We start from the raw sequence: 25,374 nt of genomic DNA, 5'->3' as shown, positions 1-25,374 counted from the left end.
GGGTGGGGAGGAAAGGGAGAGTCTATTCCAGTGCCAGGGAATGTATGTATGTGTGTGGGGAGGGGGCGCGCTCAGGTGCATATGCAGTGGCTTGTGGCAGGGAGAATGGATGAGCACATTTAGTACTTCAGGTCTTAGAATGATCTAAGAGTAATATTAGCCAGTGAAAGGTTGAAATCTGGATGAAGAAATGCAGACTTTATAGTACAAAAGTGGGGATAAAAAGTGTCTCAGCGGGGAGCTCTATTAAAGAATGAAACTGCACCTCCCCCAGGGACCCACTTGGGGAGTTCATTGCATGTAACATGTGAGGCTGGACCAGGCACAGGAGGGGGCGCACCGCAGGACATCAGCTCACCTGCCAGCCACCTTTGAAAGACATGAGCTCACAAATGATTTTCTTTGTGTTTTTGGTTAGTCCTGGCTGCTCTTCTGTGACTGCACCTGGTCCCCAGCTATGTGTGCATCTTTGGTACAGAACAGCTCCCCGAACAGCACAGGAGCACAGAAATGCAAGGTGAAAGATGGCACCATCTCCCCTCCTCACGGCTTCCCCTGCTCTGAGGTCCCCTGCACAGCACAGCTGTCAGGCTGGGAAGTGAGATAGGCTCCACATCCACCCAGGAACTGGAAGCTCCTGGCTCTTTCCCTTACACTGCAAGACTACCTGTCTGGGTGAATGAGTTCTCTCTGTGGCCTGTTCTCACTCCCTGGGGCTTCCCTCCCATTTTGCTCTGTTCATCCCCTCTCCTCTCCTGAGGACTGCATTGTTTCCCTTCTCCACAAGGTAAAACTAGGGGTGGATGGCCCTGCTCATAGACATGAGAATGGCCAACAAAAAGGGTCCAGCATCCAATAGCTTTTTCTGCTGCTGCACCTTACTGTCTTAGTGTAGAAGCCGGCCCAGTCCACTCAAGCCCAGTGGGTCTTACTGGTCTGTAGCATTCCAACACATTTTATAAGCAGCGAAGGTCCACAGAGCAAAGTAAAAACCTATTTAAGAGTAAAAGAGTTCATGGCTGTGGCCTGAAATGCTCATATATTTATTCATTTATATTTTTCTCCACTATTCTTGGCATAGCTTACTTCTTTTGCTAGTCTAACATTTGGTAAGATTTCCTATTATACCTAAGGGTTAATATTATACTATTAAAGAATGTATTAGGTCTCACCAACTTTTTTATAATAATGGAAAGAAATCATTATGATTCCTTTGGATGGTTATTGAACACATAGTAGGTGCTCCATAAGATTCTTGAATATTCGATAATTAGCTGTTTGTGCATGTGAAGTGAAAATTTCTAAATTAGGTGGATATTATTACTGGGGACGCCAGCACATTTGCATCTGTATATCTGCATTACTTCTTTTTTTTTTTCTTTTTGTCGTTTTCCTTTTTATGGGTACCGGGGATCGAACTCAGGACTGCCTGCTTACAAGGCAGGCGCCTATGCCGCTGAGCTAAATCCCCAGCCCCTATATCTGCATTACTTCTTATGTGCTTTCCCTCCTCACCCCAAGCGGAACCTCCTAGTTTAGCAGGATAGACGCACCACACAGCCAGTGGAGTCCAGCTTGCGATCGGAAATGCATCGGAAGTTCTTACTGCAGCCTCCGTTATCTTTGCTGCAGTCCCGCACTGGCCCGAAGGAATCCAGGAGGACCTCCAGGCTATCAAAGGAGGAAGAGGTCATCAGCTCCTCTCTGCAGGGAGACACAGTGGGAGGTGAGGAGGAGTCAAAGGAATCCCAAAGCAACAAGTGGCACTACATTCTATGCTCCTGTCTCATCAACTGGATTAAGACTCACTCTTCCGTAAAAATTGAAGATTCATCATACTCTGAGACTCGAAGGAACAAATTAATAGACATTTTTTATATCTGGGAAGTGAGCCAAGGCTTTAACGCCTGGTCAGAGAAAAAGGTCTAAACTTAGGCCACGAAGTGAACATTTTATTGCCTGTCAGCCCTTGGGATATGTAAAAAGTGCTTACAAACTCTAATTTTACGTCTTTTTCCAGCTAACGAGCTGTAGGGTATGCAATATTGACACAGATGAAAAGCAGAGTACCGTGGTGGGTTCGGGAAATGTAAAAGCAGCTTGCTTATGCCTCCTTTCAGCTTGCAGTGACTTCTGTGCTAGCACCTAGGACCTCCAGGCCATGTAGGCCTCAGAACCCTGACTCACCGGACCTCCACAGCATCCTCCATGACGGTCATGTCAGTCTTACACTTCGCAGATGGGTTGATGGCCAGTTCAGCTGGTGGAATCACGAAGCTCTTGCTGAGGGGCAACCACATGCCCTCCCCAAGGGTGTAGGTGAACCTGTAGGGACATATATGTGACAGCAGAAGGTGAAAGCTGGGGACAGCACCACCCCTCACCCCATCCTGTCACCAGCTACCTCCTGCCCACACACAGTCTTCTTCAGATAGGAGACCGGATTATGCCATTTTATGGATGGGATGACTGAGTGAGAGGTACACAGAGAGGCCTGCTGTTTCTCACACAGCCAGACACCTGGAGAATTGATTACAGTGCCCCCTCACCAGACGTTACAAGTGGTTTTTAGCAAGTCACAAAGCTAACTCTTGCCTTCAGTTTTGAAGTTGGGCTTCCCCTGTCTCAAATCAAGATATAATTGGAAGTAGTTTCATCAAAAAGAGAAACTGGCCTCTCACCATCAGGGCCAGGTTCCACACCCATCGGGAGCCCTGTTCTCTCTTTCTGCCTAGAAGAGCCCTGACCAGGAAAAGACAAGCAGAAAGCTCCGCATTTCTGGCTTCTTTGTGACAGGAACAAAAATGACTGAAGCCAGGCGCCTCCAGGGAGGAAAGGAGAGAATGAACAAATGAACAAAACAGACCCAGATTTATTTTCTGCACTCCTACCCACACCCTCAGCTTACTGTGCTAACCCTTAGGATGCAGGGAAGATTTTTTTTTATTCTTATAACAAGGGCTAAAAGGAATAAAAGAATCAATCAGCATTTCAAGAGAGAGCTTAAGGAAACCACCGTGAGAGATTATTTGTTTATTTATTCATTCATTTCATTTCAAAGGCATTCAAATGCTTGTGTTCACAGTCAAAAACAGTCAGTGGGATAAAAGCCAGCATGGGTGGGATGTCACCGGGCTGTGGCAGTCTGGTGTCCCCTCCCAACTTCATGCCAGGGAAAGAACAATGAAAGCAGGGTTCAGTTAAGCAGAACTCAGCGTTGGCTCCATTAGCAGGCTGCTCACAGAACAGCATTTAAGAATCTAGCTCCTCTCTCCCCAAGAGTCTCCTCCTGGGTCTCGGAGATGACAGGAAACCAGATTAGTGACTTCAGATCTCTTATCAAGAGTGTAATCCTTTACAGAATGATGGCCACAGAGTGACCCACTGACTGTGCTGCGTTGCTCTAAAGAAGAGCCTTGATGCCAAGGGTTTTGCAAGAGGTGCCAGTAGGTGCCAGCTTAACTGCAAGGGATTTGCAGGGGCGAGGCAAAACTTCAGTAAGTGGGACCTGGTCAAGATTCGAGGTCAAGATTCTCTCCCATTTCTACCTGGACTCTTGGCTTCTGACTTCTCTGGTCTGTAGCACCTCAGGATGTTTCTTGCTCTAAAGGAAGCTCTTAAATCTTCCCACCCAGAGGGACAAATGGCAGTAGGCGACTGGTCTTTTCGTGCGGGAGGGGTCTGGGTCGGGAAATCCATTATTTGGGGACAAAAGACTGTGGCTTCATTCTTCCCTCAGTCAGCTAGTGAAATTGAAGGCATAACAGCACATTTCCACACACACACTTCCTCTGGCAACATGAAGGAGTTTGCTCTGAGCTACATATGGTCCCCAAAGTGCCTGGAATCTGGGACTTAGGAATAAATGCGAGTTGAAGTAAACAACCTCCAAGAATTTGTATGATTTCACTTTGCATTTTGTAACGGGCAGCAACGTTATACACCAGGCAAGCACTCACTAGCAAAGCATTGTTTCAGGATCTATGAGTTTGGGGAGGAGGCAGTTCATTGGACACAAAAATGAGTTTCCATTTTCTATTTTTGTTTCTGTTTTTTGTATAATTTTGCTTTGGTTATGTAATAGATGTTAGGAAATTATTGGCAGTTCTGGACCATTCGATGGCTATGTTTTCTCTTGGAAAAGCTTGGTCATCTGTCTCAAGATACTTCACACCTTGTGCTTCTGCTCTCACCTTAGCTTTTCAAGTTCTCCCAATTTTTTCATCTTTTTGCCTCCTAATATAACTGCTTTTTGGATTTTATGACATTTTTCCCCTCAGTTTGCCTCATTTTAAGACTTAGTGAAGGTCTCAATCCTTCCAGAAAACGCTCAGGAGCCTAGACTCACAACCCTTGAGCTGAGCAAGGGGCCCCCTCTGTGTATCTTGCACAGAACCCTCATTGTCCTTTAGGGGTTGAACTGTATCTTTTCCTGTGTCTACCATCAGTAACAAGATTGTGCTGTGACACACAGTGCTTCATCATCTTTGTGTCTCACTACCTGAGTTTCTGCTCCGAGGATGCCACTCAGTAAATAGAATTGACTAATCAGTAAAGAGATGTCGTTTGTTACTTTCACTTGAGCAGGATGTTGGGGCACATAATCTGAGTGCTCAAATTCAAAGGTGGAAGCAGTAGCGAAGCTGATATTCCATGGCAGGCAGGACAGGATTATCATCTGGGTTTGAATGGATCTAAAGGTCAAAATGAGTCTGGGCTGCATATTACAAGGAATTTCCTAACTGCACAACAATTTGCATTGGACACTAACAAGAAAACAATGTGATCTCCTCCAGTCTGTGATAGGGGCAAGGTAAAACTCCATAGAGGAAACCAAATTAGATATAGAATGAAATTAATCTTCACTCAGACCACTTGGAAGTGGAGGTGCTCTGCAGTGCTACCTTATTTTTTCTCATTGTTCAGACTACCTCTGAAGTTGGTAGTCTGGCCCCATTTTACCAATTCATCATATGTGTTTTAAGAAGCTTGGTAACCTGCCCAAGGTTACCCCTTTGTAAGTGGGAAAGATAGGTTTGGTCTGATTCTCAGGTGTGGATCACAGCAGCTTCCCAGCTCATGTTTGTTCATAGCTATGAAATTCTTAAACTCTCTTTTATCTACAAAATCCACCAATTCCAAAAACCAAATATAAAATAAATTGTCAGAGAAAAGATATATCCTGAAATCTCATCTGTCTCTCATTCATGCAGATTTGGCAGGAAGGACGTCATATAATCACCAGAGATAAGTTGGGTGAGCATCTGGAATGCTTTTCCAAGTTGGGTCTGCTTTTGTGACAGCTGGTGGTGACCACTGTAGTTAATGGCACAGCTGTGTGTTGCTCGGTCCCCTTGAACCAAAGCTTGAAAATTTTGTTTAGAGGTAAACCTTTGCCAGACAGTGGTAGACAAAATAAGCCTGTGCTCTCTCAGGGTGTTGGCATGAAACAGAATGTGGGGAAACAAATAAATAGCTCTTGACCACTGACAGAAAAATGGCACATCCAGTCTTTCCTGGAGCAAGCTGTTCTCAGACAAGGTATTATTCCCAAGGATGTAGGCACATACTTGAGAGAAAGGTTCCTAAGACAGTTTGGCCTGCAGCCATACTGGTCACCAGGCAGTAGCAGATGGAGTGATTCTCACCACAGTGGAAAGAGCATCTTTAACACTAGAAAGAGTTTGGTCAGAAGACTAGATTGGAAGAGTTGAGGTCTTTCTGGATCTTCTAAGTAAATATAGATGAGAATTACAAATCACCAAGACTATTTGGGATAACAAATTACCAAGGTTGAGTTGGGTGTCAAGGTCTTTCTCTAGTATGATTTCAAGTCCTTAGGAAATAAATACCTAAAACGAGCATCTACAGACTCCTACTAACAGCCTAATATGTTCAAAATTATGTTACATATATCAAATGTTTGAAGCTCTATAGAGTATTAACATTTCTACTTGAAAAACAAATAGGCAGTTTAAAAATCAATCTGAAATAAAATAATTGAGAAATAGATATTATAATCAGTTTATCATAAAAATTTGGAGGGAGGAAGTTAGTGGACCGATACAGTGAATTTGAGGGACCTTTGAGCACTGTTTCCCAATCCTGGCCATAGATTAAAATCATAATTATGTTTTTAAAAAGCATTTGTTTCTGACCACACCTCCAGAAGCTTTTGCACTTGGTATAACCTAGGCGCAGTCCTTAGTATCTTGAAAGCATAATGGTGACTTTCATGGAGAGGTCAGGTGTCGTGCCTACTTTCTAGATGAGACTGTAAACTCATACCCATTGGATCATATTTTCTGTAAAAACCAGTGATTTAGAATAGATATACTCAAAAGATAATAGGTTTTAGAGACTTGTTATGGACCATGAATGTGGGTAATACTTATAGAAGGAGGAAAAAATGCATTCTTGCTAATAAAAAAAAACAGGTATGAATAAAGGTTGAGGGGGGGGATAGATTGGAAGCAATGAATCAGGATTGACTAAGAATGGAAGGACCCATAGAAGAACGGTTTATTTGAAAGAAGTTGTATGTTGGCATTCAGTGGTGGAAAGACTTGAATATTAGAAGTTAAACTTTATTTCCTAGACCAAAGACATATGCAGTGGCTTGGAATCCATCAGGATATTAAATCATGAGTGAGTAGAGCAGTGAGTAAGTAGCCAGTTATAGCCACCAACCAGGTCGTCCACTTTTCTAGAGGTTGAATATTGGTACTGGTAGGTGTTTAACTCAGATTCTAGAGTGCATTTGATAAATTTCCTAATACTTGAAGTAAGCACCTATTGTTTTATTTTAAAAAAACCTATGTATGTTAGGGACAAAATTTATAATCACTTATTGACTGACCCAGGGGCTCTTGATATAGTTGACTTTCTGAAGTAACCCACAAGATCCTTTCTGTAGTGCCTGGGTGTCACATTCAAATGGTTGTCAACAGATTTGAAAATAAAATGGTGCTGGAGGGGATGGAAACAGTTTTTGTGCAGGTTTTGCTTGAATACTAATGTCATTAAAAGTCTTTTTTTTAGTATTTTCTTCTGAATTTCAGGGGACAGGAAGCTCATCCATGTTAATCAGCAAACCTCCCTCTGACTCGTAATTGTCATATCTTTATTATCCTTCAAATTCCTGGAAGAATAGCAGTAGGAAAGAGAGAAAGAAAGAAAGAAAGAAAGAAAGAAAGAAAGAAAGAAAGAAAGAAAAGGAAGGAAGGAAGGAAGGAAGAAAGAAATTAACTCAGTCAAATGATAAATCTATTAGGAAGATTAAATGACTGACAGTCCAAGGAATCTAACTGCATCTCTTGCAGCACAAATCCCCAAAAGCAGGCTGGGGCTATGACCCAACCTATCTTAGGGGAGACATTCAGGAGAGAAAAGGGCAAAGAGATGCCCTGTGAAGAAGTGGCCCTGTAAATCTGTACTCTAGTCAGAATATGCCTTAGGAGAGCACAGCTGTGGCCAAGCCTAGCCATCTCATGCTGCCAGAAGTTTTACAGAAAAGTGAGCTCAAAGAGACAAATTCAGGGGCAAATATCCAAGTGAGAAATGACTGACTGGGAGGGCCACGGAAAAGAGTTTGGAAGTGATACCAAGTGCGTCTCAGCACAATGCATTGGTATAGTGAGAAGGAGGCAAGCCTTTCACTGCCCTGTGGTGTCCACTATTTCTGTAGCAATGTACAGGGTGAATTACCCTTTGACATCAGCCACTTGGGCAGGGCTATTCATTTGCTCTACTAGAAAGCTTGCTTATGGGAGGAGATGTATTCACGTCCATTCTGCCATACCAGGTTCAATTTCAGGCACTTCATAGATTCTCAGCAATTGTAGGATAAGTACAAGATTGACCAACAAAACGAATAAGCAGTATAATCTTACACTGGAAATAAATCAGGCATTCCAAATAAGACCTGGTGTAAATTAAATTTTATGAAAATCCAATGGTTCATGGCTGGCACCCAAATTCTCCCACTGCTTTTGGCTTTTCTAATATGCACTATTCCCAGAAAATCAGGTAAAAATTTGGGAGGGACTAGATGCATCAAATTCTATCAGGAGGGTAACAGATGAGAGAAAATAATAATGAGACAGAGTTTAGAAAAGGGGGAGAAAAGGGTGGGAGAGATTAATTTTGAACAATTTTAGACTCCGTAAGAAAGGTGGAGATTAAATGCAAAATGGAGAGGCAGAAGCTGACATTAATTGCTTGTTCTATGCCAGTTTCTGTGCCAGGGACCTTCCCTGCATTATCTCATATATCTCTCACAATAATCCAGCTGGGCATGGACTACAGCCTCATTTAACACATGCAAAAATTGAAGGCTTAAAGAAGTTAAGAAAAGTACCAAGGTCACAGAGTTGGCAAGGAAGGAAAAGGGGACTCAAACAGAATCAGTTAGACTTCAAAGTCCTCCATGTTGTCACTGGGCATGAGTCCAGTGCAAGTGTTTTGATTACTGGGTAAGCAGAAGAACAGAAAGTGTTTCTCACTTCATATTTTACTACTGGCGAAGAAAGTTCAGAGGGAAGTGGGCCACGAGCTGGAAGGCATATATAAGCAAGTCCCTGAACAACCACTTACCTGAATATTTTATCAGAGGGCTGCTCTCCCAGAACCAGGTCAAAGCCTCTCTGAAATATTGTGTAAGGCCAAGGCCTAAAAGGAGAAACAGTCAATTAAATTCCACTCAACGAACACTTTTTATTTCCGGCGTCCTGCTAGGTTGTACAGCCCCAAAGCCCCTTAAGAAGTCCACTGACAGGAGTTCACGTGTGACCTTGAATCCTGAAATCTGACCAAGAAGGTCAATATAATAATCAGTGAAGCACAAAGTTTAACAGACACGAGAAAGGGCAGTACTTGGAGAGTGAAATCACATTAAGGTGGATCTTACATGGCCATAATTAACAATCCTTCAGATGTACATTTTCAGAAACTTAGTTTTGCCCTACTTAAGAAAGAAGCAAAACATGATTTCTTGGGAAAACAAGCCTTTGGAATCAGACAATTTCGTATCCTATATTCAAACCCTGTTGTGTGATTGAGCCAATTCTCTGTCACTGGGAGGATTACCTGCCCTTGTTGAGCCTAACTTCCTCATTTGTAAAATTAGGGTTAATGTAGCTGCCTCACCCAAGCTTATGAAGCAAACCTCTTTTAAGGCAAGGGCCACAATTCAGTGTCTCCAACACACTTCCCTCCCTCATGCAAAATGCCTTGCGGATTCTAGGTCTTTGATAGGTTTCACATGTCTTCAAGCATTTTAATGCTGCACACTCAAACAGAAGCAATAGAAGTATATTCAAATAATTCTTCACTGTAAGCCTTCCTTGTAAATATCTATTATACATAATACAAAGTCTTTTTTTAAAAAAACTATTTCTTTTAAATAGTGCATATGTTCTCACTGGTTTAGAGATCCTAACTCCACAGTGATTTACTGTTCAAACAAGGTGCAGCCCAGCCCAGGAATTGTGTTGAGTTACAGAGTTATTGTGCATACTGTATAGACCTAGGGGGTTTGTCTTGTGGAATGTAGGTCTCATAACAAAACCAACTATTGAGGATTTTACTATAGATATTCTGTTGTTTTCTAAGGGATGCACAAAAATGTCACTAATATTTGGAGGAGGGCTGATTTTAATATTAGGCATTGACCTAATGATTGCCAATGCAAAGGCTATCATTCAATAGAGGGCACTTAGAGAAATGTGTGAGTTGTTCTTGAATAAAACAATGCTCTGTATGATATGATGATCAGTGGACATTACTGGCATCTAGAAGCTACAGCTAGAATGGCTAGCTCAGTGTAGTGATCTGAGCACAACAAAAAGTTCTTCAAGCTTTTGTGCATCATCATGTTCATTTACTTAAGTGTTGAAAACCTGCTTATAATTTTCTAAGCATAGACGCTAACTCCATTTACACGTGAACACAAAGATTCTTGTATAGTATTAATGTCAGTTGATCTTTCAGGTACATAACAACTGTGCAAATCAAGGGAAGATTACACTCTCTATTATCAGTTTGATTCACCAATATAGCACAGCCGTATCAGTCTTCACATGTATCTTGTATTATACTGCGTATTACATTATCATGAGTCTATATAGATTCAAATGTCTGCCAAGTTTATTTTATCGATTGTAACAAAGTGCATATTAAACTGGTCATTGTATCATGATAAATATCTTATTTTTCAGGTAATTACTGTTAAGTATTATCTACATTAATGAAAGTAAGTATAAATAGACTTCACTGTATATGAATTTCATTTAAGGTGAATAAAAATGATTTTAAAATAGGGTATTGAGTTTGATAGATTTGGTAAGCACCAACATAAACCAATCAGCTAGCCAATTAACTCCACATGGGTGTTGGAAGGATAGGCCATTGGAACTACCTAAGGAAACACTAGGATGAATATGTTCAACTTTTATGCTAACCATTCATATGTGTTTCTGGGATTCAAGTTAACAACACCCTCAGCTTCAGAAAGTCCCCAAACACTATATTCTAAATAAGTCCTGCACCAGAGAAGCACCTCCTACCCCGATGTTCATGTTTCTTATGTACATTGTATGTGAACATGCAAAAGGAATCAGGACTCTGATTCCTTTTTTTTCTAAACAGTAAGTGGTTACATGAATGCTTACTGGCAGCTAAAAAGTTCATATCAATCCCATAAAAATCCAGAACTGATGAGGAAAAATGATCTGTGTTATCCTAGACACCCAGAAAAGGCAGCACAAGGAGAAGAATATGCAACTTCATCTTTTCTTTTTTGGGAAGAATCACATTTATTTACTATAAATTGAATAATTTATAAAAAACACACATTTTTGCCTTCAAGTCATCTGTAGTACTCAAAACTGGTATACTGTATAATTAGAGTGAGTTCCTGGCATGGTTCCTAGGTTATTTGAAAATACACTTTGTGGAGACAAATCTTAGGACTGGCATTGCTTACAATGTGAACAATTAACTGCAAAAATGGCACAAAGAAACCTGCATTCAAGACATAGTTAATGAATCAATGAGCTTGGAAACATTTATGAAGAACACAGCCATATGCTGCTTAATAGAGGTCAAAGAGACTTCCTGCTCCTGGTATTCTTGAAAGCAAAGTCAATTTCTATTTGAGGGGCACTGATATGCAACAGATTGTAACCTGATCGCATTTACAAGTACTCACATATAGTGGTTAGGACAACAGTTCTGGACTGAGGCTGCCTACTTCAAATTGCAGTTTGGCCACCAATCCCTGTGTGACCTTGTGCAAGTTCCTGGTCATTCTGTATCCTCTGTCCTCATCCATAATATGAAGCTGATGATTATAGTCATATCTACTTGGCAAGGTTGTTACAAAAAAGAACTAGTTAATGTAATTAAAATGCTCAGAACAGTGTCTGGCATTTAGCAAGTGCCACAGAAGCACTTATTAAATATGTTAAACTTACTAATTACCTGGATCAAATATAAATCCTGTAATAAAGGGTAATTTCCACATTTCTTTAGAAGAAGAAGTGCCTTGCCTTAAGGTGAAAATGCAAAGCCAAGCTGAGGCTTTGACTCAAGATTGTGGATTAATGGTATTTTCTGGAGAGGAGATCATGGGGAGTACAGGAAAGCAAAGCCTCCTCCCCACTTCTCACCCAAGGATCACCTCACAGGGCAGCTAGCTACACAATACTGAAGCTAAATTCAAAGAGAGAGAGGAACATATTGTGATGCAGCAAGAGAAATCAGGGAGCTGCAGATTTCACCAGCGAAGAAATAAAAGAGAATTCACTGATTTCCTGCCCACTAGGTAGGAATGTTGTACCTGAGAGAGATGAAAATTCTTACTTGATTTATTTAGCAATATTTATGGAGGCCTACTGTGTGTGAGCTGTGATATTGACCAATGGGTATTGGAATAAAGAGATTCTTGCCCTCAAAGGAACTTACAGTTTTTCTGAAGAAATACCTCTTGGCTCTGACAAATAGAAGAGAATGTTAAAAAAGAGAACTGAGGTAGAACCAATACTCTAAGCAGTGTTGGTGGATGTTCAGTGAATCATCGTGGTGCAGAGAAGGTTGAGTGTTGGTAGTACGTGGAATGGTAGTGTGAGGGGGCCTCGCTTATGTTACTGGAAAAGCTGCAGAGTAACACAAGAAAGGCCACAGTAAAATTAATGAAGAGCAAGGCCTAAAAACACCAAAATACTTTGAGGCAGAATCTGTACATCAGAAGAGGCCATGGTAATACAGGCCCAACAGCCAGGAAGACACACATGCAAACTGTGTGTGCTGAGGACTCTCAGTAATGTTTTCTGTTTTGTCTCTTCTTGTCTCGGGCAATATCCACAGATTATCCAGTCTTCTTCATACACTGGAAATTTCTAAGCTTTCAGTTTCTTTCCCCAACTTCTCCTCCTCCTCTTCCCTACAGCACATTAGCAATTGATTTTCCCCTTTATTGAGGATGTGGCTTTGACTTTCTATTTGGCTTTCTCCCTGCATACTTGGGTATTTCTTTCACTATGTAACACTGATCCAACTGAATGAGTGAGGTGCCCAAAAGGCAAGCCCGCCAGGCATGGGACCAGATACTCCTTTCACAGGGTTCTCTCTCCTTGCAGAAAGAGGCTACTACCACTCTACCCAGGAATCTGCTGTGAGCTGCACCTCGATCCAGTGCAAGCTCCAGTCTTCTACCTAACTGACAACTAGAAACAGCTCAAAAGCTATTGGGCTGCATGTCAGGTGATAAGTTGCCTGTGGAGGACTATCACCTACAGGCAGGAAGAGGAACAGAGATGATAGACAGGTAGATAGATGGTGAGATGGAGAGAAAGTATAAGAGAGAACACAAGCACATACCTGTCTATAGATGTATTTATGGGGGGGCACATCTAGTATAGAGGCAATAGTTTAGCCAGAGTCCATGATGCATAAAATGTGTCATGGTGGGCTCTTAGAAACCAGGAAATTTTTCTGAATTTATATATTCCTCTACCTATTAATAAGGGGAGCATTTTATAAATGAAAATAATTTTCCATAGTGACATGAAAGAACATCTTTTCAAGCCTAATTGTGGTCTACAATAGGCTAAACTTCCAGTAGAAGCAGAGCTTCTGCCCACCTATTCAACACACTTTGGGGGCCAGGTATAATGGATATACTGTCCTCCACTGGGCCCCCAAAGTGTGAGAGTCTTTGGGCACTGTTCCTTCTCTGAACTAGGTGCATGCATTTGCAAAAAGTGAGCAATGAAACAGAGAGACAGAGGGTCATTAAAAAGAATGCCTTCTGGAGGAAGGTAACTTGTAAGATATACACTAGAACAGGTGACGAGGAAAATGGTAAAACTGACTTCCAGCTACGCATTTGGCTGAACTCTTCCATGCCTCAATTTACCCTAATGGTAAGAGGCAGAGATGATTATGTGCTACTACCTTCACAATCAGTACCAGTTCTGGGAGAAATAAGTGCCTGAAATGACAGATCTCTGTATTACCTGGTAAACCCATGTCTTTATCAGAAGTAATATAGATAATGATAAATAATGATGTCCAAAATTTCTATGGGATGTTTTAAGGTGTTGGGTGCTTTGCAAATTTTTGAACATTCCCCTAGAACATTCCCCTACCCCTTCCAATTTGCTTGAATAATTTATTTTATCCTGCAAATTTAACTCAAAAATAACTTCCTAAAGCAGGCCTTTCCTGTAGCTCCAAGACTGGAATACATTCACTTGTTATAGTGTCTCGTAGCAGCCTGCACTTCCTTTGTATACCTTTGTATAACCTATAACTGTGTTGGTATACTAAACAGTATTTCTCCCTTACCATACATAAAGACCATCATTGTGAGTGCTATATATCCTCAGTATCACCTAGGAGGGTGCTCAGTAAAGAACTTGGAAGTATTGCAAATGAGGCTGAGGTTTGAACAGACCTCAGTTTCAGTCCTGGATAAAGCTCTCATTGATCTATCTGACCTTAATAAGACAGTTGAAGTCTCACAACTTCAGTCTTTCCAAATATAATGTTGGAATGCAACAGTGCTTAGAAGGATTAAATGCTGATCAGATGGCAGTACTCAGAGCTCATCTGAGGTTCACGGTCAGGGTTTTAAAATGAAACCAATCAGTGTGGTCACCAATGACATTCACCTGTGCAAACAGGAATGGAGACCTCGGGTGAGTTTAACTAGTGTCAAAGTATTTGGTGGATGACATAGGACCTAGGACCCTGGCATGGACACAAATACATCAATACTTTGATTCCCAGCATGTACATATATAATTAGCACAGTTGGTGCACATAGAATGAACTCAACAAATATTAGCTGTTATCTATTATAACTGATGCTGTTACTATATGAAAAATGCATTTCTAATGTTACATTGTAAAAGTAAATTATAATGATCATGATACATTTTACAAATTTTGTTATCTTTTAACAATGTGACTCTCATGTAAAATAAAATTAAATATATAATAGTGTTATTAATATACTATGGTTTACAAAACTTATTACAGTACAAGACACACTGTTATTAATCTTCCTCAAGATAACTCCCCTCGTGTCAAACACACTTATCCCCTTGTTCTTGTTACTTTTTGAGTCAGTCCTGAAAGTCCTAATATGGAAGAATCCTTGTGACTAAAAATATGGTAAATGTTACTTCTGAGTGCCATCCAGTAGGAAGGCAGGATTGTAAGAACATGGCAATGTCCCCTCATTCTCCTTATTCACCAGATCTGCCACCTTATGACTTCTGACCCTTCCTAAAATCAAAATGACCATGAAAGGTAAATCTTTTGAACAGAATCAGGACATTGAGGTAGCCATGGCTGCATGATTAAGGAAATACAAAAATGAGAACTTCCAGAACTGCTTCAGCAAGTAGCAAAAATTATGGAATAAGCATGTTTGAAGTGAGCAAGAGTATTTTAAAAGGGGTAAAACGTGATGCGTCTTTTACTATAATAATGTTTCAAAAGTAAACATTTACCCATTCACTGTATTTGTCTGTCACATCTCATACTACTAGGTAGACAAATTCATTTAGTTGTTCTCATATAGAAAACTAACATATTTGTAAGTAACTACTAAAGTAGGTAGACCGGTATAAGCTCAGGAGCCAGACTGAGTGAGTCTGAGGCCTGGTGCTATCAGCTGTTAGCTTCATGACTTTGGTGAGCTTCATTTCTTTATGCCGTCAGATGATTCTGTGCATTCCTCCTCCTTACTCTACTTTCCCTTCTCTATGTCCTTCAGAGACTGGACCACTCCCCTCTAATACTTCTCGATAATTTTAGGAACTTCACTGTCCACTGAGATAACTGTTATGACTTGTACCTAGATGCCTCCCCAAACCTCATATAGTCCTAAGTAGGGCTCTGCAGAGGGGGCTGGATCTAGGCTGTGTAATGCTGGGATTAAGGGTATGATACTGGCATGAAGGGTGCATGACTACTAAATTAGTTCACTGATTGGTTTAGCATAGTTCTGGCTGGGAATAATGGCAAAGCTCACCTGGCTATGGGTGGCACCACCCAAAAGGATGACAGGGATAAAAGGGATAAAAGCTGTTGCTTCTCCTGTTACCATTGCTTGCTGCTTGGTGCCTTCTGCCCACCCTGCCATGCTATGGACTGTCTCCTCTGTAATGCCCTTTTATGATGCTACACTGACCTAGGGCCAGGTGTCTATGGACTGAAACCTCCACAAACAGTGAGCTAACTAAACCTTTTCTTCCTTAACTTGTGGGAGTCAGGTATTTTGTTTCAATAATGAGGAAAGTATGGCAACGATCCTTTCAGTACTCAATCCACTCAGTTCCTTGTCCTTTCTCATTAAATAACTCTATCCCCACTCCTCACTTCTGTGATCACGTCCCAGATTATTAATATCTGCAGCCCTCTTGGTCTTGATTTCAGGAATTCCAATTTCTGACCATCATCTTCCACCATTCCATCTCATATTTTCTAATGCCACAACAATTTTCTACTCTCTTGGGATAAATAGTCCATTCTTACAACCTATCGCTGTTTTCCTGATTCCCACCCATCTCACATACTCTCTTCTACCTTAAAACAGATTAAATTCTGCCATTCATTGTTGTGATCATTTCTTTCATGTAACCTCACCTCCCACACTTCTCCACTACTTCCTCAGACTTGTCTGAAACACTCCAACTCTGGTTAAACTCAAGGACACTGTGGTTCCTCTGTGTTTACACAAATGAACATGGTTGAACACCATACTGATTGGTCTCATTGTAAACCTTTCACTAATAACTTCAGGTGGACTCTGAATACTGCCTACTAATCCAACTGCATTTTCCTCCTCCATTCATTTTCTCTCTTAAATCACCATTTCATACACTCTTTCTCCTCAAGACTCTGACACCTCCTCCCCCATCTTCACCCTCAGCTAATAATCTGCTTCCTACACAACTGAGAAAATAGAGGCAATCAGATTCCTCCACCTCATCCACCCACCAGCATGCCCTCTTCCATATTACTCAGGGCTCCTTGTGATAATTAGGCATGGAAACCTTACATTTCTGACTGCAGAGCTGCCATCTCAGCTCGCCCTTTTGCATCTTATAAAGAATAGGAAGTAGGGATGATCTCTAGATGAAAGTTACCATTTCTCTAACTTCCTTCTGTTCCTAGGACCTCAAACCAAATAAGAGAACCAGAGAACCCCAGTTTCTTCATATGCAAAGTGATAATCATGTGGTGTGGTATGTGTTACACAAATTTGACATTGTTGAACAAAGTATACATAAATAAATCTCAGATCCTTGCAAATCTTTGGCTAAAAATTTTTAATCAATCTTTTTGATTGCTTTTACTGTATAGTTTATGTATGTGCACGTGTGTGTGCTTTTCAGAAACTATGTCATTTAAGGATAGAATAGTGAAAAACTGACACAATTTCTTCCTCTGGGTGGCTCAGTGATCTCAGCTAAATAATAGTATCCATCTTATCAATTGCACTGGGCTGCAGCTTTAAGTATTTACAAATAACTTTCAGTGACCTTGGGATATAGCAAGTTTTAAATAAATGTTGACTATTATTACTCACATGTTAATAGGAATTCTGGTTCTAAATGCAAAAAAAAAAAAAAAAAAAAAAAGGATTTTTGCTGCCTGAAGAAATTTTAGAGGTATATAAAATGATTTTGAGAAATATAATAATGAACAAAATGCTGCAGTTTTCTCCAAGATTTTGGAATTTAGGGATACAAACTTGTTCTCATGACTGGCAATAAAGACAAATTCATGCATAAAATACATTTTTACAGAAATACAGAATTCAGAGTTAGCCTTTCTGTCAACAAAAAAGCCAAGAGATGAAGGGAAGTAATGAGCTAATTAGTATTCAACACACAAGCCTTCAGTATCTTGATTTCCAATATCTGACTTACGGGGACAAAGTCCAAACACACCTTTGACTTCAGGGACATCTGGAAGGCAGAGGCAGAGTCCATCTGTCCTCTATGTGGAAAGTTGGCCCAAATTTGCAGTGCCTCTGTATATTTTGGGATCAGGATTATATAAGACAACATGAGAAGAAATCTTGAATGAGTCAGAAAAAGCTGGTAATAGTAGCTGCTATTTATTGAACATTTCCCATGTGTCGAACAAGCACAGTGATCAGGGCCATCTATGTTAAATTTCACAGTGATTGGAAGCTGTACAGCCATATACCACTATGTGGTTATTATCATTACACTGCATAAGTAAACAAAATTTAGCAAGGTTAGGTGCCTTGGTCCATGTCACACGCCTAGTGCTCTCTGCCACACCCTGCTCTCTTCTCTTACCATCACAGACAGAAAGCCTTCTCATCACAGACAGAAAGCCACTGGATAAAATGTATGTGACAGCCTTAGGTCTATACAAGCTGGGTGCTGACCTGGCTTGCTATCCATTGGCCTCTAGGGGTAGAATGGGTGGTTTAGAAGTTGTCTGCAGCATGCAGGAAGAATCACCTGCTGCCTCGCCTGTGATTTTACAGGGAAATTCTAACATGTCTCCTGTTGTATTGAAGTCACTTGTTTCTCTTCTTCTTCTTCTTCCTGAAATGTTCTCTCACTGCTGCATAGCTACTGAATCTCCTTTATTGCTATATTTCTCATAAGTGACATCTAACAGAATGGTTCTCAAACTTTGAGATATATCATACGGACATGATGATCTTAGTTTTTTTCGGTTTTCTCATTCAGCACATCTAGGTTTGAGCCAAACATCAATATTTTTAAAGTGTGGTGGATAATTCTAAAGCACACAAGAGGGTGATAATCACTCATTTGACCCCCTTCACCAATCTTTGTAGAACAGTATAATGTTCTGTAAAATACAGCTGCCATAAAAACAGAAATTGCAAGGTAGCCTATGGAATCATAGGAACCCAATTTTTAAAAATTTCTTACAACTATTTAGAGATGAAGCACACTGAGTTCCTTCCTGTCCCTCTTTACTGATGAAGTGAAATATCTCAAACCTCATTACAGTGATATAAGGTGTACATTTGTTTTTATCTAAACTGTCATTTCTTTAAGCATTTCCTTTAAAACAATATTACGTAGAATTGAGATTTTCCTGCCTTTATCGATGTTCTGAAAGTAGAGATACCTATCTCTTACTTATATGTAGTCATGTCATACGCAATCACAAAACTCAGACTGTCACAGGTGCAAGATTTCTTTTGGATTTAGGAGGTTGGGTGACTGGTAGGAATTAGGATTACAGCCTTCTTTCTTACTGTCCCAGTACCTGTTGCAGATATTAGAGCAGACAGAGCCACCGGAAACAAAGTTCTTTGTGGGCCATCACTGAGCCTCTAGTGACACACACAGACCACCCCAGGTTGTTTTCACTATGCTCTGAAATCACAGTTCCATGGTCTGGATACAAATCTCTCACTAGGTGCATGAAACTAACAGAACTGAAAGATTCGTAACCTTTTCAAGTCTCATTTTCCTGTGGATAGGTGATAGTAGTAACTTCCTGTTACAGCAATGTAAAATGAGTAAATGAATGAATAAATAAATGTAGTTTCAGTACTGCTGTGGATTGAGAACTGATGGTCAACTGATGGACTGAATCAGTGTGGTGCAGAGTGTAGATGGCCCACCTCAGGACTGTTGCCAGAATAAAAAGGAGACCTAGAGAGGAAGAGTAGCATTGTGAGTTCTCCTAAGTGTTGTTGCTGTTTGGAGCTGTTGGTTCTTTGGATCTGCTGATTCTCCTGGAGGAGCTTGTGATCCTGGCTTCCCTGATATGAATTCAGTTGTTATCTTCCTAGGAGCTCAGGACCTTTTTGCTAAGAATGGCTACAGTTCATTGTGGGGAAGCTTTGGAGGAGCTGAGGACCTCGTTGTTGTTGAGGATGGCTGTGGTACTTTTTGGGGGAGCCCTGATCCTTATTTTGAGCATTTCTTCTTGGCTCCAGTGCATAGCCCTCAACTTACTGGCACATATCCTTCACTCTGCTGGTGTAGACATTGTAGCTTTTACTGCTGACCTTTGGGCCTTCGAAGTGCAGATCTATGAAACAGACTTGCATGAGTCATTGTCCTGGGCTCTAGGGCACCAGTTGGACTCATGAGGGGCACTGTCATGGGTTCTAGGTTTTCAGCTGAACTCATGCAGGTTATTACTGTGGAATCCAGGCCCTGGAATGGTCTTTAGTTTGTGGACAGATTTCCAGCTCTTTTTGTGTTTAACTCTTTGGGTGACTATAAATTATGTGTCCTATATGCAATTGTGCTTCTTGCAACCCCTGACTGCAACAAGTTCAATGAATGAAATGCTGTTGTCAATTTTTAAATGTAAGCTTCCTTTCCCCATTTCTCTCCAGGTTCAGTATCTAAAGGCTTAGCTGATTTTTACCCTGAGCTAATGCATCAGGGTCTCAAATGCGGTTCCCCTGAAAGCTTGTTAGTCTTGCTTATTCCTGTCTGTGGGCATAGCCTGCCATGTGTCCCTGACACCCATCTTTGCTCACAAGTGAACAGGACCAGTGCCTGGCAATGAATCTACGAAAATCCATTCCTGTGCAGGAAAAACAGCTCAACATTTCTTCACAGCAGAATGTGACCTCCGAACAAAGAAGGATACCAACCGGGGAATTCCTCCCCCAGCACATCTTATTTCAGCTAGAAAGCAAGAGAGTAAACAGCACTAATGTAAGAGGAGGAAAGAAAAAGGGGCAAAGCATGTGCAGTAACAGATACAGCTTCCTGCATTTCTATAATTTTATGTCAAGGAAAACTGACAGGGTAAATAAGCCAGAGAAGAATCAAACATCCATCACAGAACTGTGCTTGTATAGAGCTTTTATTCTTTCCTGAAGTCTTTTCTATTTACTAATTTGTCCTCATTCAACATATACTCAGCAAGTTTCACTTTTAATTGAACCACTCATTCATTTATTCATTTATTTATTTACTTGGAAAATATTAATTAAGCAATTGCCATGTTTAAAAAAAAACACTTTGCTAAACACTGTCAAGGGACACAGACATAATTAATACATATTCTCCCCCATCCATGATTTCATTAATGCACTAAGTCATTCCTCAGGCCTCTATTATGCACCTCTCATGAGCCAGTCACTGTGGAGGATGCACAAATAAAAGGCTAGGTGTGTGTCTTGGATCTGGTGAGATGGGGGAAAAATGATAAGTAAACAAACCAGGGCGCTTAGTTTGTCAGTTCTATGGATTGAGTAGGTAAAAGGGTCTATTTATTGTACAGAAACTAGTATGCAAATAGTAAGAGCTTTTTATTTGCTATGTCACTTAATTCTCATTAAAATTCCAAAGCACAGCTGTTATTATCAGTTCCATTTAACAGATGGGATAAGTGAGGCTTAGAAAGTTAAATAATGTTAGGCAAAGTTTCCCTGTTAATCTGGGGCCAAGTTAGGGCTCTAACTCCTGCTCTCACACTTCGGAGGGCTTGTGATGACCTGTGGGAATTCCCCCAGGCAGCGCTGCAGGAGAAGGAAGCAGAGTCCCAGAGCTGCCCTGGCTGGAGCACCTAATGAGGTAAGGACATCAGATTGCTCCCAGGCAGAATGGCCGAGATTCCAAGTGACATGGAAGCGAGTGGGTTCAGTGGAAAAAAAGATCGCATCTGGTGCCAGCGCTGTGGAGAGTTTCCTGCAGTAAGTTATTTCAGATAAGCTTTGAAGAATGGGCCTGGTGTAGGCATTTGTGCTGGGTGAGAAGGCTTATTACACAATGAACAATGAGGACAAAGCCTGGGGCTAGGTGGACATGATGGGACATCAGAAGCAGTGACAGGTCCAGTCTATCAGCAAGATAAGGCCCAGTGTGTTGGGGGGGAATCACAGCCATATCATGGTGCTATTAGAAAGAAAATCTGAACCTGGGTGGTCAACGGGGAGCCACTGATAGGTTCCTAACAGAAGAGCAATAGCATCAGGACTTGGCTCCTGGGAAAGCAGGATAAATGGGTTAGAGGAATACTCACACACAGAGGAGCCAGTAGAGCATCATTTTGTAAGTGCAGCTTTTAAAGACAGTAATTAGGGCTGACTTGGGTGGATAGATATGCATTTGGGAGAGAAAGAGCCTCTTTAGGCAAAGTCTCTGGGCAGCTACTTAAAACAGTGGGTGAGGAATAAAGCAGTGGTTTGAGATGGGCTTAGTATTTATAGCTGGAAGTACCAGGACAATGGCTTAGCCATGAACTGAAACCAGTAGTTCCAGTGTGTGTGTGTGTGTGTGTGTGTGTGTATGGTGTATGGTGTATGTGTCGGGGAGTAGAGGAGGGGTGTTGAACTGAAAAGGCTGGGTTTTAAATGACAGCCTCTGACAAGACCTGCAGCCAGTAACGAGACAGGCAGGGTTGGTATCTAACAGGGAGGACAGGACAGATGGAAACTGGGACTGAAAACGGAGGGTCCAGGAACAGGAGTCACGGTTGTAACAACCCTGATGATCAATCGCTTAAGATCCTTAATTTATAGGTAAGTTTACTGAGGCTCAGAGGCTAAATTAATAACGTTCATACAGAAGACAAACAAGACACAGTCACTCGTCAATTCAGTCCTTTAGCAAATATGTATTATTCAGCAATTGGTATGGGTCACTCTGTATCCTCGTGACAGAGGGGTGAGCAGAGGCAGTGATGGCAGGGTTCTGTTTCACACAGCTTATGAAGGTATAATTTTACCACAAGAGTATCTGATAAAAGAAGCATGGACTTTGAGCATGTGAAATCAAGGAGAACCTCTTGAGAAGAAGGTAAGGGAGAGGGTCACATCACCTTCCTCTAAATTGGCCATCAAACCTCCTGCATGACACAGACCTGTCTCCTAGCAAACTTCTCCCACTGCTTAGTGTGACAGCACCATGGTGTCTGACAGGTCCTAAAGTGGCCTCTATGTCCTTCTTTCGGGCCCTCCATGGTGCTCTGGTCTGGAAAGTTCTTTCTCTCCCTTTGGACCTGGCTGGTCCATTCTTATCTCTCTGTTTCAACTCAGAGAGACCTTGGTTCCCAAATTTCAAGTTAACCCACTCCTTTCTATCGCTGGATCACTGTAATTTTCACCATGTTAGCATGTGCAATGTATTTATGTTCTGATTTATTCTAGTGACTCCCTCCACAGACGGTTAATCCCTTAAAGGTGGGCACCTGTGAGTCTTTATCACCACTGTATCTACAGCCTGCAGCAAAGCTCAACACACAGCAAGATCCTCAGGAAACAAACAACCCTGTGACAAGTTATTTTGGTGACTATAAATTAGTAGATATAATTATGAGAAAGAGCAATTTCTAGAAAGAATGGAAAAGAGATTGCGTGCACATAACAGTTGAAAAGGGAAGAGACAGAGATTGCCACATTATACTTAAAATTGCAGGGTAATAATTATAACTCCAACATCAGCAATACTCTTTAAGAAACTGACAATAAAAGCAAAGGCAACATACATATGCATTTTGTTTATGAAACATAGTCAGCAAAAGTAAATATGAAGATAATATGAAGAATTAAAAGACAAGGACTCCTTTGACACTCGAATACGGGCTGGAAGATGTGTGGGTATAACAGAAGATGTAGAAATGACTGGGGGTCAAAGACAGCAGACATGAAAATAGTGAGGTAAAGAATTCATGTGGACACTAGAACTGGGGCACCGAGGACACAACCATTTCAGACGGCAGTAAGAAAGGGTAAAGCACAGGAGAAGTGACAAGCATGATGGAGGAAGGGGAGGAGCTCATGCACATGGTTTCCACCGCATTACATTGGATTGAGGCTGAGGAATGAGAGTGAGGGGCTCAGAGAGAGAGAACCACGTATCCAGGGAGACTCAATTAGTTGTGGGCGCATGACAGGAAATAACTAAGAAGATGACCCTTGTTGGATTTCCAGAATGAACGCCACAACCAGTTTCTATGGATTTGTCCAAGCTCTAGAAAACTGCACGGTAGCATAGTCCTAAGCAGAAAGCCATTCTGAGCAATGCATGGGAGCACCAGGCAGGAAGCAGAAGATAAAAGGCACAGAGGCTGGGGTATCTACAAATGTGTTTTAGAAACGACTTTTTAAAATGTCTAGGCTCACTGAGGAAGCTGTAAAACCAGAATTAACAAGGTGGGCCTGACAGATACAGAGAAATAATGTCAAGGAATGGGGTTTGCGGAGGGATGGATGGGACAAAGGACAGCTGGGGAGGCTGTGGAGAAGCTCAGGACACAAAAGCTAAATGGTGGGATGTATTAGAGCTCCAACCACACCCAATGCTTATCTGACAATGTGAATTTGTTTGAAAATAAGGTCTTTGCAGACACAGTTAGTTAAATGAGGTCAGACGGAACTAATGTGAGCCCTTACTCCAGTGTGAGTGGTGTCTTCAGAAGAAGATGGCCAAGTGGAGACACTGACACACACGGAGACAGATACGGAAAGTTACGGGCAGGGATGCCAGTGATGCATGCACAGGGCAAGGAGCACCTGGGGACTTGAACTGAAAAGGAAGGATTTAGAGTTTTGGTCTCCAGGGCTGTGAAACAGGGACAGTTCTGTTGTTTCAAGCCATCTAGTCTCTGGTCCTTTGTTATACAAACCCTAGGGTGTTCATGTACTTGGTAAAATGTTCTCAGTGGAAGGATATTTGGGGTGTTATAGATGCCAAAGGAAAGGTGTCTGTTGGGAACTGGAGCCACTGCAGGCTCTTCAGGGATGTAAGAAACTCAAGTCTGAAAGATAAATATGAATTGATTTGTTAAATAGTGGGAAAGCACAGTCCTGAGAGAGATAAAGCCTGGTATTTAATGACAAGGATTTACCATAGCAGGTGACTCCATCTACCTGGAGGCCAACAGCTGGCACACAAGCCTTAGAGGAGGGCAGAGGTAGGCAGAGCAGAAGGCTTGGATGCAAATTTAAGGAGTTCGGACTTTGTCATGGACGATGATGGAAAACTGCTGATTTTAAGTAGTGGAAGCAGGACATGTGGGTAGGAGGCTGGAGGTAATCCTCATGCATAAAGAAGAGGGCTTGAGGGAAAGGAGCAGGGACAGAGGACAGAGGAAGCAGCATGGCCATTACTTGGTGATGAATTAGATATAAGGGCACAGAGAAAGAGAAAGGCCAAGTGACAGCTAGGTTTTTGGTTTAGCCTCAGATGCTAGCAGCTCCATTCATGTGCCATCGAATCCAAAGGAGACAAATGTTGAAAATTAAGAGCTTGATCTTTGGATACATGTAGTATGAATTGTTTAATGGGGATAGGGAGGAACTCATGAGAGGCAAGAAGGCAGAAATCTGTGCCTGTTTTGTTACAGAAACTAGAAATAGTCTTCAGCAGTAGAGTTAGGAAGGAACTAAAAGGACAATGGGCACAAAATGGAAGAGACAAGACCACGAAGCAACTAGTCAGTACAATGGCTCATCCCAGGATGGCCCAAGACAATGTCTCTATAAATTTCTTTCTGGAGCTGGAGAATCTATCAGAGAAGTCCTGAGAGTAATGTGGATTTTCTTACTAATTGACTCCTGTGGGAAAGAAATGGGAGAAAGACAAAGAATAAGATTCTAAAACCATGGCTTTTATTTTGGGATGTATTGAGGCCACCAAACTGAGGGGCAAAGAAGTCAAGATAAGGACTCTAAGGACCCACCAGTCATTGGTTACTGACAGGCCACTAGGAAAGCAGTGGTTTCCTAACTTCAGTGTATGAATCACCTACAGGACTTACTAAGATGTGAATATTGAGGCCCCACTTGCAGAGTTTCTGAGTCAGTAAGTCTGGGGCAGGCTGAGGAATTTTCCTTTCTAACTGGTCCTCAGGTGATGCTGAATCATAGTT

The 25,374-nt window shown here is 41.5% G+C and overlaps 1 protein-coding gene across 2 annotated transcripts in view; it reads right to left on the bottom strand.

Moving 5' to 3' along the window:
• The window catches only part of Astn1 (astrotactin 1), a 289,853-nt gene that overhangs the window by 90,462 nt on the left and 174,017 nt on the right, over positions 1-25,374 (bottom strand). For both annotated transcript variants that reach the window (XM_063239802.1, XM_063239803.1), the window contains exons 9-11: positions 8,596-8,670; positions 2,188-2,325; positions 1,554-1,704 (exon numbers count right to left, since the gene is read on the bottom strand). In XM_063239802.1, the coding sequence (XP_063095872.1) occupies positions 1,554-1,704; positions 2,188-2,325; positions 8,596-8,670 (364 nt within the window). The remainder of the gene's footprint in view (positions 1-1,553; positions 1,705-2,187; positions 2,326-8,595; positions 8,671-25,374) is intronic.

This window comes from Cavia porcellus, unplaced genomic scaffold (genome assembly GCF_034190915.1).
Source record: "Cavia porcellus strain 051 isolate PalLab524CR breed Dunkin Hartley unplaced genomic scaffold, mCavPor4.1 scaffold_29, whole genome shotgun sequence".
NCBI classification, from domain to species: Eukaryota; Metazoa; Chordata; class Mammalia; order Rodentia; family Caviidae; genus Cavia; species Cavia porcellus.
Note: the sequence above shows the minus strand (reverse complement) of the source record. Positions and strands in the feature narration are given on the sequence as shown.